This window comes from Lissotriton helveticus, chromosome 4_1 (genome assembly GCF_964261635.1).
Source record: "Lissotriton helveticus chromosome 4_1, aLisHel1.1, whole genome shotgun sequence".
Taxonomy (NCBI): domain Eukaryota; kingdom Metazoa; phylum Chordata; class Amphibia; order Caudata; family Salamandridae; genus Lissotriton; species Lissotriton helveticus.
In genome coordinates this window covers 1,918,778,511-1,918,795,706 of record NC_136063.1, presented here as the reverse complement: position 1 = coordinate 1,918,795,706, position 17,196 = coordinate 1,918,778,511, and the positions used below count along the sequence as shown (strand labels likewise).

Here is a 17,196-nt window from a genome sequence, read left to right as displayed (position 1 = left end):
TTTTACTGCTTTTTGTGCTCAGATGTCACATGTATGCGCTTGCATGCATTCCTCAATAGATAAACAGATGTTTATTTGGGCCCCCGCTTCCACGCAGCATGCTGAATGTTCCAGAAACCTATTTTATGGACACCAACCTTTCCATAGTGAGGCATGGCTGCCAAGACCAGTGTTTGCCCCATGTGAAAATGTAATCTGTTCAAATATCTTTTGCAGAGACTACGAAATAAATTCTGCCAAAATCTGGGCCGTATGTAAACTGGCTTCTCTGAAAAATCAACATACATTTAAGGTGCAAGGATTCATTTTCATGGGAGATGTAAACTTAATATGGAAATTTTGGTAGTCTGTTTTGTAATCTGCTTTTTTGAAGTTTGTTTCTGTGGTCTGTTTTAATGTGCTACTCCTACAGCCCGTTTTCAAATGCAACTCTGAAAAGCAGCAGAAGTGACTTTATTTGTGGCTAGCTCATCTAATGGCCTCAAAATGTGAGAAGAGGGTGGCAAGGTCATGGATAGTTTTTAGGCAATATTGTCGTTCCTAGCAGTGGTTCTAGTATCAGTGCTCGTGCTGGCAGTATTTCTAGTACCCAAGAAAGCCACACTAGGTAAGTCTGGACTTTCATATTCATCTGTAGGATTTGCACGGCACCTCCAATTGGATCTCTTTTGTGATTACCACCACTACATTCCATGCTTCCAGAATTTCACATGCCTCATCATACAACCTGGATCCAAGTCTGAAGTTGTGTAAAGAACGGAACAGACATCAGCTGTACCTCTGCATGCTGACAGGTGGCGCTCACTGCTCTGCATCCACACTGTTCGCGCCGAATGTGATGTGCACAGTGCCTATATAAGCACCACCCCAGCGTGGCACATTACGCTTGCAGAACCACATCAGAAGGGTTGTGACCAGTGTGCTGACTAAGAAGGACCTTACAGAGAAGGATTCCAGTTTTCACAGCAACGAGGAAGAGGAGGGCTATAAGGAATCTGTGGTTAGATAGTCTATCAGAAAAGGTGTTACCAAAAGTTACGTAACTTGGTCTTCAGGAAGAGAGTTCTAACCACAGATTCCTTACCTTAGAATAGATACCACAGCAATAACCTCACCGGAGGAGGGCCGTAATTGGCTTAAACCAAAAAGTTCTGCAGGACCAAGCAAGCAAAAAATCAATGGACCGGAGTGTCCATAAAATAGTGATTTGTGAACGTGTGAAACGTCATCCACGTAGCCGCCTGGCAAATGCCTAGGACAAGCACCCTCATTGCCGATGCAGCCTTGACTCTAGTGGAGCGATCCCTCAAGCTTTCAGGAGGTGGCTTTTCTGTCAATGCGTAGCAGATGTTTATGCAAAATCCATAGAGAACTGGCTCCCTAAGCCCTTGACTTTCTTTGCTCCAGTGAATCACATGAAAATGTAATTGTCTAGTCTATCTTCTTTGGTACGATCGGTATAAAAACTAAGGGCTCTCTTTAGATCCAAACAATGGAGCCTTTCCTCTTCATTAGTGACATGAGGGGGAGCAAAGAATGTCAGAAGGGGGATCATCTGACCAACGTGGGAGGAAGTCACCAATTTAGGTAAAACAGAGGTTTTAATTTGAAGAACCAGTTTGCCCTGGTAGAATGGAGAGGGATTATAGCTCGCTCACCTTCTGAGTCGATGAAATGACAACCAAAACTGTCTTAAGGGTCAGAAGTCAGAGAACAGCTATGTATGGGTTCAAAGGGAGAAAACATCAGCTAAGTCCATACCAAATTCAAATCCCGCTGGTGCATAATGAAAAGAGAAGGCGGAAGCAAATGCTGCAACCCTTTCAAGAACTGAGTCACAACGGGTGACGTGAACCGGGACGGCTTATCCTGCAACTGCATTAAAGCAGAGATAGTGGACAAATACCCCTTAACCGTGCCCAGTACCAGGCCTTACTGGGCCAAAACCACAAACAGGAAGACCTCAGGCAGTTTTGCATGAAGTGGCTCAACATTCTTTGTTGAATACCGAGCCACAAACCTGTTACAATAGGCATATAAAGATTTCATCAAGGACGCCTGGCTGCAAGAATAATATTCACAGCTTCTGAAGGAAAATCAAAGACACTTAGCTGTTCAATCTTCAAGCATAAAGATGGAGCAATTGCAGGTTGGGTGCAGGACCCTGTTCTGTTGCTGCAACAGTAAATCCTCCTGAAGAGGCAGCCTGATAGGAGGACGGATACTCATGCATGCGAGTTCGGGATACCATACTTGCCGTGCTCAGTCCGGAGCCAACTGGATGACTTGGGTATGGTTGGTGCTAATCTTCCTGAGGACGAGGGCAGGAGTGGTATCGGTGGAAATGTTTGCTGCAGGACGAAATCAATTTGTTAGGATGACACACGCGCCTATAGTGAGAGGACTTTTGACAGTGCAGCAACGCACGAATACGATAACTATGGGCTTATCATAGCCCCCAACACAGCAACGTCTATACTTCAGTGTTGCTACTTAACTTCAGTATTTCTTGACACACTCTGATCTTGAATTTCTGTGGATCTTATTTGCCTTTAAGAAATCATCCTAATAAATGGATTTCCATCCTCAGGGTTCAGAGGTGAGGTAGAAGAGAATGTTTTTTAATGCTAGATGCTATTGGAGCGCATCTGATCTGTGAGACTTTTCAGCCTTGAAAAAGTCATCAAAAGACAAAACTCGTATAGGCTGTTTAATCTGTGGATTTCAACCAGTTTAAATGTCTAGAAAATAAAAGCCTTTGGAACTACAGACCTACACAGTGTCTTCATATTTGGACTTTGAGTTATGTGCTACCAAGTTTCTGTTTTATGAAGATAAAGCTTTGGACCGGTCGGACTGACAGACCAAGAAATTCTAATTGTGTGGCACTCTGGACTTGCTATTATTTTGTGAATATCTGAAAGTTCTCTTTCATATATCTGTCAATACTATGTAGGCAGCATAGTGTTTATCCATTTGAGTACACATTACCTTATGACTGTCTCTACACTTAACCAGAATTTGTGAGCTGAGCCGTTTGACCACCGTCATCTTTGTTTGTGTATCGATCTTTCGGATGCTCTATCTGGGGGAGTAGTAGGCTACAGAAAACTTTCGGGGTGTTATGCTGGGTGAAGAATGTCTGGTTCCCTGGCGCAGGGTGGGGGCAGCATGCAACTTGGCAATATACTTGAACCCCAGAACAGGGTTTGGACCAGGCCCCCAGGAAGACATCCGTGAGTGCATTCATTGTTAAATGGGAGCAGGTGCTCTGCACTGGTTTGCTCCGGCTCAGTTAAAACATTTGTTTTAACCCCTTCGATGCTTGTGACGGAACCGTTCCGTCATCAGTCACGGCTGAGCTGTGCTGATGACGGAACGGTTCCGTCACGACCGCACCCTGTTCTGGAATGTCCAGCACAGGGGCGGAATCGGCGCCGCACGGAAGCGGTTAACATCCACTTATGGGAGCTGGAGATCAAGGACCTCAACTGCCCTCCCCATGACAACTGGAAGGGACGCACTCTCCTCAGTGGTCGGACCAGGTGGAGAGACCAAACCAGAGTCTGACGAGTTGTTTAGCCATCTGGAGCGGGCGATGCAGGTTCTTCTGTTGCCGCGAAGAGCTTTAGCTATCTGTCACAACATGTCTCCAAGTGTATCGACAAGTTGGCAGAGCAAGACTTGGAGTCTAAGCCCATCCCAGGTACCAAAGACAGATCAAATGGGGATCATCTGTCTAACTTTCTACGCAATGGTTTAATCCTGTAGGTTTTGAGGGGGCCTATCCCTATCACACTGAAATCAGACCAAAGTGCCTTGACAGAAATTAGTTGATCAAAAAGTGACCAAGGTAGCTCTCTGGATCCATGACTGTCACTGCAGAGTGAAACGCACGGACATCAGCGTTCGGGGGTAGCTTCTGTATAGACACTGCACATGTCACATTTGGCACAGATGATGTTGACGTGGAGCTGTTGGAACCATCTACCGGCACACGCAGGTACCGCTCAAGGTTTTCTCAAATTTAGTATGACATCTGGGGAATATTCTAAGGTAATTAATCTACAGTTAGCAGTCTGTTCCAGAAAGTAAAGCTTCTGCTGGATATTCTCTATTTTGCACTCATTCTATAAATACCAGTAACCAGCTGAATATCAGGGGACACTATCGAAGGAAGAGCAATTTCTCTCCAAATACAGCTATCTAGGCTCTCTCCTGAAAAGGACTGTAGGGATATATAACTGAGGAAGAGACTGAGCAGGTAAAAGATGAGCTGCCTACCCCAAAAAGTCCCCAGGGTTGATGTATAGCCTTGCTAGGCATATGGCTGGTCAGTGAATACACGTTAAGTTGCAATATGCCACACGTGGTGAAGGATTTCACCAGGGAAGGAAGGTTGACATAGATATTGGCCTTAAGGATACTTTAAATATAATTTACAAGTCAGTTTGGCAAGTACTGTCAATCAATCAACTTGGATTTGTAGAGCGTTGCTAATCACCTGTGACGGTATCCAGGTGCTGTGTTCTTAGTGGGTCAGTTGTAAAGCCAGGTCTTGAGTCGCTTTCTGAATTCCGGGAGGGATGATGTTCGGAGGTGTAGTGGAAGGTCGTTCCAGGACTTGGCGAGGTAGGAAAAGGAACGTCTTTCACTGTTGTTTCGGCTGATGCAAGAGGTGTGAGCGAGGGAGTAGGAGCGCAAATGTCTGGAGGGTTGGTTGAAGTTCAGGTGGTGGTTGATGTATGCTGGTTCTTGGTCGTGGAGGGCCTTGTAGGCGTGTATCAGCACTTTGAACTGGTGTCTTTTCTCGATCGGGAGCCAGTAGAGGTGAGGTAGGGTGTGATTTGGGTCTATTTAGGGAGGTCTAGGATGAGACTGGCAGCGGAGTTCTGTATCACCTGGAGTCTCTTTTAGAGTTGGGTGGTGAGACCTGCATGGCGTACCTTGCTGTAGTCCAGCTGGCTGGTGACTAAGGCTTGAGTGACAGCTTTACCAGTGATGATGGGGAGCCATCTACGGATCTCTCGGAAAGTGCAGAGGATGTGGAAGTTGGCGGAGGAGACTGAGTTGATATAGAGTCTGGTGTCATTTTCTCCAAAAGCGATTTTGTTTATTCATTGTGAAAGTTATCAGAAGCAGGGTTCCATAGGTTATGTGGCTTTCAACTTGTTATGTAAAGTCGGTATGAAGGTGTTAGATGTTGTAGCACGTTCTCAAAACTAGAGAGAATGTTTAAGCCAATATTTCTAAATAATGATTTGCATGGTACAAGTCTCTTTGGTGATATCATATTATATAATATTCATCAAATAATATGATGGTACATAATCCACATACAATTACGTTAGATATGCCACAAAATGGACAAAACAATAAAAAATACTTACATTCAAATCCCGAAAGTATTCATTATAATCTAGGGCATAGCCCACTACAAATTTGTCTGGAACTTCGAATCCAACAACTGAAACAAAAGAATATTTTAGTTTATAAATTAAATTTCAACACAAAAGCATCCTAAGCAAGGATGGACTTAATTATTCCGAAATCACATAAATGGCTGTAATCACGTTTGGCGTGATCGCACCCTCTATGAAGAAGCAAGCCCCTCTTAGACTAACAAGGTATAAAAAACAGCTCAAAATATTTCTGTCAAAAGAGTCAGAAAAAATAAGCAACAGAAATGTACATAAGGAAAATGAAGGAAAAGACAAACACAACTCTACTTCTTGAATCACTGTACCTAAAAATATACAAACACTACATACATGATAAAAGCAGAACATGACTCATCTGATCAAGAGCAGTTAGAAGTTAAACTCTTTCGAAATGAGGATCAAAATCCATATCAAGAGAAGGAGATGGATTACCAGAAGAACATCAGGATGCTGATCCAGCAGGACAATATTTGTTGACCCTATATACTGATCCAGCAGGACATTTGTTGACCCTATATACTGATCCAGCAGGACAACATTTGTTGTCCGTATGGAAGTTAACTTTTCTACATCTGCATATATGGACAAGACACTTGTGTTAGTTCACACTATTCCACTCAGATAAGAGACGAAATGAAAGGCTCATGAAGATTTACTGTAATTCCCTTCATCCATGCTTTAACAGGAGCGTATCAACTGCTACAGTACTGCTTCAAGATAATAATTACATGAAAGCTAAGGGGATAGGAAGACATTTAGCTCCTGCAACATCTTGGTCTATCAGAGCAGATAATACAAAGGTTTTCTTGACAAGATACAAAATAATAGTAATAATGGTACAGCAGAGCAAAACTAATCTCTTTCCTTCAAGAAGGCAAAAAAAGTTTGTTAGGAAGGAGGAATCTCATTAAAACTGGTAATAAGGATATTCAATAAGTGGTGGTCACTGGTCTCTTTTAGGTATGGATTAGTTAAGCTATGAGGCAAATGTGATCATAATAATCTCAAATTATATTAGATGGCCAGGCATGTGACACTGGCCTGACACTGAATCTCACAAATCAATTGAAAAGCATGCCGATGTTTTCCAGATAATTAAAGCAGACAGGACAAGCCAAATGTAATTACATCCATTTAAGTGATTTTAGAATAATTTGTGCCTCGCACAGAAGGTTTTATGGAGGCTGTGGATACACACATTCACTTCTTCAGAGATATTTCAACAAAATAGTATTCACATAACCGTACAGACGAAGATAGTAGCGTTCTGAACAGCATAGGAACTGTTATGGCTACTGTTTCTTTAATAGAACACTGTGTTCTACATCATTGATGGAGTGTTTACATTCTGAATACTGAGTCAGTTGCTGTAAACAGGTGTGGCAGTTTTTCTCACACTTCTAATTATCCAAACTGTTTTGCAAGAGATAGTATTTGTAACAATTGGGGGGGTAAGGGTCATTATGCTCGGGTTTGCAAATCCAACAAAAAGAAAGAATCTAATGAAAATGTATCTGATATTGTACGCACTGTAGTTGTTTCAAATGTCAAAGATATTGGGGAGAGTGTTGATTCTGAAAAGATTGTTATGCCTTTTTGTAATATAGGTATTGACCAGTATATGTTCAAGCTATGGCAGATTCAGGATCTCCTTTTACGTTGATAGGTAACAAGATTTGGGATGAGGTTGTTGGTCTAGAAAATGTTCAACTATTACCTCCAGATATTGCTCCTTTAAGTTATGGTCGTTCAAAAATTGACATCTTGGGATATACAGTGGCTAAGATTTCTTTCAGAGGTAAAGAAATCACCGGCAAAGTTTATGTAGCTGTGAGAGGAGACAATCTCCTTGGCTGGAAACACCAACATGATTTTGGTATAATCCTTAATCCCTGTGCTAAAAATCCTCATGATCAAGTGATTTTTATGGAAGATTTAATTTCCTCTTCTCCTCCTCAAGGAGTTAGCACGGTATCTGATTTCAACAATATTTTTTCTGAATTTCCTTAAGTGTTCACAGATACATTAGGTTGTTTAAAGGGATTTGAACACAAGATTGTTCTTAAAAAATCTGCTAAACCGTGTGTGCATAAAGTTCGGAAGGTCCCTAATATGATGGTTGAACCTTTGAGATTGGAGATTGAGAAGCTTTTGAAATTAGGGGTGATTGAAGAAATTGAGTCTTCAGAGTGGTTAAGTCCAATAGTTTTGGCAGCCAAGGATGGTGGAAAAGCGGTAAGAATGTGTGTGGATTTGCGTGGACTGAATGAATGTATTTGGGTTGATCGATAACCTCTGCCGAATATTTCTGAGTCTATTAGTATTTTGAAGGGAGCGAACATGTTTAGTGTTCTTGATCTCTCTTCTGCGTACCACCAAATTGTTTTACATCAAGAATCTAGACATTTAACATCTTTTGTTACACCCCTTGGTGCTTATCGGTTCTTGAGAATGCCCTTTGGGTTAGCCTCGGCTGCTGCGTGCTTTCAAAGGGTGATGAAAATGGTTCTTGGAGATTTACATAATGTTATGTTTTTCCAGGATGACATTTTGATGTATGGAGAGAATGCCAGGGAGCATGATGCTGTTTTAAGATCGGTGTTAAATAGACTATCTGACAAGGGACTCACAGTTAAGAAAGAGAAATGCAAGATTGGTTTGGATTCAGTTACTTATCTTGGGCATGTAATCTCTGGGAAGGGGATACAACCGAAATTAGAATTGGCTGAGAGTATTGTTAAAGCACCAGCTCCAGAAGATAAAGATCAGGTCAAGTCTTTTTTGGGCATGGCGGAATTTTATTCCAAATTTGTTAAAGGTTTCGCTAGCATTGTAGAGCCTATAAGATCTCTTTTAAAAAAAGGTGTACGATTCACTTGGTCTAGTGATTGTGAAGAAGCATTTTGTTTGATAAAGAATGAAATTGGCAAAATGCCCACTTTGGGTCACTGATTCAAAACTGAAAACCATTGTCACTACTGATGCCAGCCTTAAAGGTCTTGGCGCGGTACTTTCTCAAATTGTGAATGGGGAGGAGGTTGTGGTAGCTTTTGCTTCAAGAGCTTTGAAAGATGCTGAATTGAATTATTCATGCATTGAAAGAGAGGCATTGGCTGTATTTTGGTCTATATATCATTTTAAGTTCTTTTTATGGGGCATTCCGTTTCTTGTGAGATCGGATCATCGCCCTCTTGTTCAGATATTCTCTTGTCACTAAAGTGATCATATGACGCCCAGATTGAAAAGATGGAGTGAAGGTCTACAGGAATTTAACTTTAGTGTACAGTATATTGCTGGTCAGAACAACAAACCCGCAGACTGTTTATCAAGGTTGCCGATTGAAGGAAATTGTTTTTCAGGTAATCTGGAGTACATAAATTGGGTACTGGAATCTTCTTTGTCTAAGGATGAATGGTCAAGTTGTGTTGATAATGACGTTGTTTTTCAATCTTTGAGAGATATCATCAGAAAAGTGTGGCCTAGGTATGATAAACTGGATTGTGATTTAAAGCCTTATTGGACGGTAAGAAATGACTTGACATTTTGTCAAGGTAACTTGTTAAGAGGTGACAGACTAGTACCTCCAAAGGATTTGCGTGAGAAAGTTGTCAATCTGGCTCATGAGGGCCATCTGGGGAGGAATCTTACCAAGGCTCGCATCAGAGAGAGATACTGGTGGCCTAGTATGGATCGGATGGTGGAAGCTGTGGTGAAAGATTGCCATTTGTGTGCGGCCAATGACAAATCACACACCACTAGTCATTCTCCTCTTTCTCCAGTAGAAGTTCCTGCCACAGTTTGGACAAAGGTGGGGTTGGACATAGCGGGTCCTTTTGAGCTCATGCCTTCACATGAGAGGTTTGTGGTACTGCTGGTGGATTACACTTCGAAGTGGGTGATTTAAAAATGTATGGGAATGGTGAACTCTAGAGCTATCATTGAGTTTCTTAAGGATGTGTTTGTGTCAGAAGGAGTGCCCAAGTACGTGCTTACTGACAATGGGGTACAATTTACCTCCAATGAAATGGACGTTTTCTTACGGATCTTGGGATTGTTCACCAGAAGACAGCTCTTTATTCGCCTCAGGCGAACGGACTTACTGAGCGAATGAATAGGGTTGTTAAAAGTTGTGCGCAGAGGGCTTTGCAGTCTAAGGTTTCTTTCAGAAGTGTGTTGAGGGAGACCTGGTGGGCGCATCGCACTGTTTCCAATGCTATCATGCAAAAGTCTCCCTTTGAAGCATTGAGGGGGAGATTAGCTAATTCCAAACTCAACCCAGCTTTGCTTCCGGAGAGGGTTTGTAATGATAGTGTTGAAAGTGAATTGAGAAGAAGAGATGCGTTGGCTGAATATCAATGGAAGTATAAACAACGTTATGATGATAGAATGGCTGTCAGATTTAGGAAATGTAATATAGGGGATAGTGTTCTTGTGAAGAAGCCAAAATGTGGTCACAAGGGTACTTCCAATTTCAGTGGTCCTTTCATCATTACTGCTATTAGAAAACATGTTGTGACTTTAGACAATGGGTGCACTTGGAACATGTCTAGATTAGCAAAGTGTACCGAGTTTAATAGTCATACTAATAGTGGTTCTGTGCCTATTGATAATTCCAGTCATACCTATACTTCTTCTAACCAAAGTCAAAATGGTGTTCTTGATAGTTCAAGAACAGTTCCTAGGACAAGACAAGTTCCCAGGAAGTTTAATGATTACATTCTGTATTAAGTCTTTTGGTACAGTTTCTTTTATGCTGTATTATTTATCTGTATTAAGTTGTTTTGTACAGATACAGATTTCTTTATGCTGTTTTTGTTTCTAAATCTTATTTATCTTTTCTTTTATATTGGTAAGAGGATGTGTTATGGCTACTGTTTCTTTAACAGAACACTGTGTGTTCTACATCATTGATGGAGTGTTTACATTCTGAATGCTGTGGCTTGCTGTTGATGGTTGTATCAATAAACCTGCTCTTCCTACTAAACCTGATTTAAGAGCTTTTATCAGGAACACTGACAAGCTGGTGTCCAGGAGAGAGGAAACATTGATGTAGAGTAATATAATTAAGCTTTACAACATGCAAGCAAATTTTAGGTGTTTAGATATGTTGGCTAGGAATACCTAGTCATGCCTCAAAATAGCTAAAAAATAATAATCATGCCAGTGGGTTTTGTTGCTTAGGCAAACCAACACAAAACACTGTTTAAACATTAACCTGTTCCACTTACTAAGATGCAAATACTGTTAACAAAAAAGGGAACAATATAACAAATGGCAGGTACAAAGAAACCAACACTTTCTTATGAAACCAAAGTGGGATAGAGAACAGCCAGCAAATTAATATGCAGTTTTTTCCCCACATGTTGACGTTAGTGGATATTTTCCCATACCTCCAGCATAAATAGTATACATGCTCTCGAAAATCCTAAATTTTGTTCCTAACACAATTACTCAACACAGATATCAAGCTTTGTTAAACAGGGTCCAGGAAGTGTCAATTATATCTTCAGTCACAGTCAAACATTTCAAGGTACTTTTGCAGTTGAGAATGTCATGCGAACCTATCATACCTACTGCAGGGTGAGGATAAGAGTACTTCAAGACCAACTTCAACTCTACATAACAGACCACATTAATAAGTTCTCAAATGCTGGATCAATCAAAAGAAACCGACCAAGGACATGCAACTTCTTTCACAGCAACTAGACATCACTGGCGGCATAGAGGCACCTCATGATAGATGAGAGCCCAGAAACCCCTTGTCAGCCAGAGACATTTGGTAACAGGAGTAACAATTCTGAAATATCAATATTCTAGATATTCTAAATTAACAAGCAACCTTTAATGGGAAGTCTTTCATAGGGAACCTTTGAACAAAACTCACAATAAATCCATAAAATTCTACATCGGCACATCAGTAACTAGGATGTTATGATGTCTATTGGCCGTAGCAAAATAAAAAAGCAGAGGAACTGTTGACACTGGCTACAGACTTTCAACTCATTCTAGCACCAGAACAACCAATAAAAGGGCAGTTTACTTAAGCATATGCAAAACTTAAAATCCAAGGTAATATTCTCGTATCAGGGTCCATTTACACTGGCCAGAGACAAAATAGACTTTCTCTCCCAAATTCATAGACTATAAGTCTTCTTTGGTGTAGCTAAGGTATTGCTGGAAGGAGTCTTGAACATCACAATAAATCCTATACTAGATAGATAGGGGCTCCGACCTGTAACATGGCAAAGACAGACATGCTCTAACTGATCTGAAGAGTAAACCTACTATGGTGGAACCATGGTGTCTCCTCCATTCCATGAGAGGCACTAAGCATTAACCTCATGACTACTTAACGTCTGCAGTAGGACTGACTACTTTCTTTTTACTCCTCAGTTCACACAGTATTTAGAACCGACGGCTATAATATTGTGTAGAGACTCAGACCACAACCTTATAGACATTCACACAGACAAACATGGTAAGTGTTACTAAAGGACTGTGACTTATGAACATGTCTCACTGTTTGACAGGAAATCCTAGTTCGATGAGAGAGGTGACCTGTAAGGACCCTCTCAAAAGTCATGTCGGAACGCCAATATCATATTCGAACTACCCAAGTGACTAGGACGTTTTGTCTAACAAAATGGAGGACTTCATAGAAGCATACTATGGGTCCTGCACATAAATGAGGAGACATTTTTGTCCAGCTCATGGAGGGCAAAATATGAGGACCAAGCCTTACTCCCTTTGTTAGTCCCCTAAAGTTAAAGCCTCACAAAGTAGAGCAAAAGAAAAATAATATTAAGGACTGCGTTACCTTACGCCGACACATTTGTGCTGTAGCTCATGTATATATTCCCCCAGCTGACCACCTTCTGAACTTCTGAAGAATTTATATTGTATTGCGGACCTGAAGAAGGTGGCTGGACGAAATCAGTTACCACACAGAAATGTGCGTTGACCGTTTTAAAGCGGAATCCAGCTCTTAAACACTACAACAGCCGAAACCAAAAGTATTGCCCTGTTTTATTGTTTTTTTGTGTATGTGTAGTGACTGGATTGGAGTGTATAGAGTATGACAGGTGGTGATTTTGGATTTGTGTAGGAACAAGTTAATGTCTTTAAGGTTGTATCCTAATTTCTTTTTTTTTGTTCAATGTGTCCAATATTTGTGATGTACAGTGTTTTATAGAAGCAATACATGGAATAACATGGTAAAATTAGGTGAAATCAATTGTGGATTAGTGCTGAGTGTATTGTTTGGTGATATCTGTCAAGATAAACAATAAGAAATAAAGAACAAACTAGGTTTGACAAATAAGTATGCTTGTTGGGTAGAAGTATGCTATTTTGGGCTGCTAAAACCGCATGCACTGATTAGGCATTAAGGAGAAAATACAGGTCAAGTGGGATTTTGGTTGTTGCTTATTGGTGTTTATTCCCCCTTATCCCAGATCTAAAATTTTTGAAATAGGCGGTACCTTCTTCCTCAGGTGATCATCTAAGTTCTCACCTCACCCAATAGTTAGAAGATAAAGACACGGGTACATCCGCACAGACATTATGGGGGACGGGCAAGGCATGCAGTTGCAGACTTCTGATGAGGCGCAGTAATTGTAAAGAGATCGATACACAACACTAGCACTCTATTCAAGTTGACAGTCCACTCATTGACGGAGTCAGATTCCCACTCCCCATCGCGCAACACCTTAATGGCCCTACTCAAGGCAAAAATGGGACCCATCTCAGGCAGAGTCTATTCCATCTTCACCAACAACAATACGAAGGGGGGGAAAAGCAGGTAGGTTATTGTCGGTCCAACTTTGGAAAGAAGAGCCACACAAACTATTCCTGCCCTCCAGAACTCCAAACAAGAACTGATAACAGAACAGACTGATTTTATGAGTGAGTTCCACGATATTGTGGCATTTTTGTATGCCTCAGATATTGCCCCTGATCCAAAACCAGAGACTGCATTTTTTAAAGACCTGGTTTTCCCTGAATGGCCAAGGAACACGCCAATCCACAAAAGGAGGAACTTTCAGAAGAGGAAATTGTGGATGCAATTAATAGCATGGCAGCGGAGGAGGACAGATTTCCTATAGAGTTGTTCAAAATAATTAAACTATCGATTGTCATACATTTGGCAGCAGTTTTTAGGGAGACCCTAGAACAAGGATATGTATGGGATGACTTTGCAAGGGCCAAGATACCTTTTATTCCTTAACCCGGTAAAGATCCTCTAGAATTCTCCAGCTATAGGCCCTTTACACTTATTAATGTATAAGTAGGCATAATAGGGTTGTCTCTTTAGAACTACGAAATATATGGGAATTGGGCTGAATTTTCTAACCTCCGCTAAAGGGCTGTACTTCAATTCAACGGCATAGGTCAAATGAGGGGGGGGGGGGGGTTTACTCCACACAATCCTTTCAAATTCACATTGGGATCAGGCAGGGTTGCCCCCTTTCACCATTAGTTCTTCTAACTTTAGTGCCCTTGGTAATCACAATACAGCGGTATATGGAGATTAGAGGAATAATGACGACCCTTAGTGACCTTAAAGCAGTCCATTATACAGATAATATTCTGCTGACGTTTTCTAACCCCAGGGATCAACAGTTGCATTGTCCATTGACACCTGTTACTATGAAAGCCTCATTAGGCACAATCGTCTTTCGTGGCAGACTTGTACATTAAAATACTTGGGAGGATATAATAATCAAGAGTTGGAAAATATGATCCATGACAACTTCTCTGCCATGCTATGAAAGCATACCTCCAGAGATGGTCAATATCTCTTTATGGGGGAAGGACACAAATTGAACATACCACCTGGTTTTGATTACTTATTTGGTATATGATCCGACTGAAATGCCAGAAACCCTCCCTTATGGACGTGGAGAGAATAATCTCTAATTGTATTGAATAGAGAGAAACCTAGGCTAAAAGGGTCTAAATTATACACTGCTACAGCAAAAGGACCCTTATACTTACCATACATGGAACGTTATTGGTTGGCCCAGCAAATTGCTTGTGCTATTTATCATCTGCCAATATAAAGGGCCACTCTACTGTGTGTCCTTACTGATTGACATGCACTAAATATCAACACCAATGCGGACTTCACAATCTACTACACGAGAAAGACATGGACAACAGTTACTTTAACCCCAACAATTCCATCTCACATTATGCATGGAGGACAGCCCACACGCTCCTGAGATCTAGTGAGAAGGGATACACCAATATGCACCCATATGGCACAATATGGCTGTAAGAATAGGGGAAGAGATCAACTGGTCCATATGGAAGACATCCAACATTAAACACCTTGACGCCCTTATAGCAAATGATTCACTGAAAACTTTAGAGACGTCCAGTATATAAGCTGCCTTCCACTAACCCTGGGTGTAGTTTGCGAAGTAGCACTACGTGTAGCTACGCTAAGTGCACTTCGCGAGCTACGCATAGCGCTACGCGGACTGCGTAGTTGGCTATAATTGCACAGTGCCGGATGCTTATCCGCACGGTGCAATCATTGAAAACGGCATCTTGCACAGGGCGAGCTGTCTTTTACTGCCGTTCAAGTAGATTTTTACTTGAGCGGCAGCTTTCTCACCGCAGACTGGTAGTTTCTCATCGAGAGTGGTCGTGAGCATACGCAACCACTCGCAATGAGACACCTGTCCGACCCGCATTGAGAAGCTCGCCGGGAGGTTTATTTTCCACGCTCACAATCGGCAACTTGATGTTGCTGATCGCGAACGAGAAAAAGTCTCGCCGGGATGTCATTTTGCTTGCACTACGCTATGCGTGTTTGCACTGTGCGACGTGCAATTCGCGTAGTGCGAAGTAGCGCGAGTGAAGCGTAGTGCTATGCCCAGGCTTACCTTCCACACAAAAATAGCGATATTGTCAACTATCACACGCCCTAACCGAGAACATAGGCCATTCTCGTATCCCCCTCGTGAAATCCCCTATACCCCATTACATATATACTTGGTACGATTTTAGGGACACAATATCAGGCCTTTACTCTATCTTGATTGACACCCAATTCTATTTTTCCACTTTCTCAAAGCTGTATGCCTGTGGTGAGAAAATAGACTGTGGATAACCTTTCATGAAGAGGAGTAGGGTGACATGCTAGAGGCTTACGAACAAAGGGCTTAGGGAATCTTGTATGAAATAAAGCTACTTCAAGGTTCTTTAACAATGGCATTGGTCACCAGTGAATTTTCTACGGGCAAAAAATGTATAGACTCTAAATGTTGGAGATGTATAGATAAGATAGAGATATAATGGACATACTGTGGGAATGCCTGAACATATGTATATACGGTCTTCAAATATGGAATTATATGAAAGGGGTCGTCCCAAAACTTACAGCAGTGACAGTCAGCATGTCACTTGACCCCTTTCTAGCCTTTCACAGATGGAAAGCAGATGGTTCTCGACAGACATAGGGGTGGCAATAATTAGTTTTCTGTATCTCTGAAAGACAGAGAAAGGTCTCAGAATTAAAGACTTGACTAATACCCATGCACTTAGCTTCCTTTGAGAAACTAATTTCTAAACTCAACGGCAGGGTTTTGCAATTTGAAGGGGCGTAGAGGACTTTACTCTCCCGAGACAAGCTTAAGGTACAGCTCCTCTTATGAAACATTCCACAGATGGGAACCACTACTCGAAAGCCTTTTCCTTTACCCCCCACTCCACCTCTCCCTCTCAGTATGTTTTCCCATTACATACATGATAGAGGACACTAATGTTTCATTGTGATGCTCTTACCATTAAGTGATAGTGCCCTATGGAATAAGGGCTCAGCATTGACTATAGTCATTGCTATAGATCATTGAAGGTCAGAAGCCTTGCTACTTTGAAATGTTGCTATTCGGTTTTAACAACGGTATGTTTGATTACCCACACACTGAATGTTTTTTCTTTTTTGTTCTCTTTGGTTGCACTGCAGGTCCCTTTTACTTTCAGTTCTTTTTTCCGGCTCCTGCTAGCAGGACCCTGGAGCATTGAGCTTTCCCTTTCTAAGGGTTTATTTAGTGATTTTTCACTTTTTTCAAGTATTGAGTGTATTTCATTTGAAGTACTTTTGCTTTCTTCCATGTGTGTGTTTCTGGGCAGCCTTTTATTGTCAAAATGACTGCTTTATTTGACAAATTCCCCACTCTTTCACACTCCTTTACCACCCAGTTATGACCCGTAGATTCCTGATTATACCTGTAAAGAAAGAAATGTATGCGTAAACCAGTAGTAGACTCTCAAGGCTGAGGTAACAGGCACTCCACCCATCTAATAGAAAGACAAAGCACAAACACGTTGTAGAACAAAAAACACTACACATCAGAGACTGTTCTCACCCAATTCTAACAGTCACACATACCTAATGTGCATGAAGTGCTTTCCTCAAAGGGGGAGTAGTTCTCTTTGATTATGCCCCGCTTGGAGTCTGCTACCTATGCAAAACATATGAAACAAGGAATATGTAAAGCAAATGATATAAGGATAAAGAACAACTGAAAAGATGAATGCCTCTAACCAGGTGTTATATAGCACACCAAACCAGGTTCTTCCCCTCGTTAGTTTTACTAACGTTTGCACCACTGTGGGTGGAAAAGTATTGTGCCCTTCAAAGTTGTTTCCTCGCACTCGTGGAAGAACACTTTAGAAATCCTGTTTTGTAGTTGAGGCAGGTTACTGTAGAAAACAAATCCTTGCTGGTGGAATTACAAGCGTC

The 17,196-nt window shown here is 41.4% G+C and overlaps 1 protein-coding gene across 1 annotated transcript in view; it reads right to left on the bottom strand.

Moving 5' to 3' along the window:
* The window catches only part of LOC144829431 (hypoxanthine-guanine phosphoribosyltransferase), an 887,535-nt gene that overhangs the window by 33,941 nt on the left and 836,398 nt on the right, over positions 1-17,196 (bottom strand). The window contains exon 8 of the mRNA XM_078688569.1: positions 5,391-5,467. Coding sequence (XP_078544695.1) covers positions 5,391-5,467 — 77 coding nt within the window. The remainder of the gene's footprint in view (positions 1-5,390; positions 5,468-17,196) is intronic.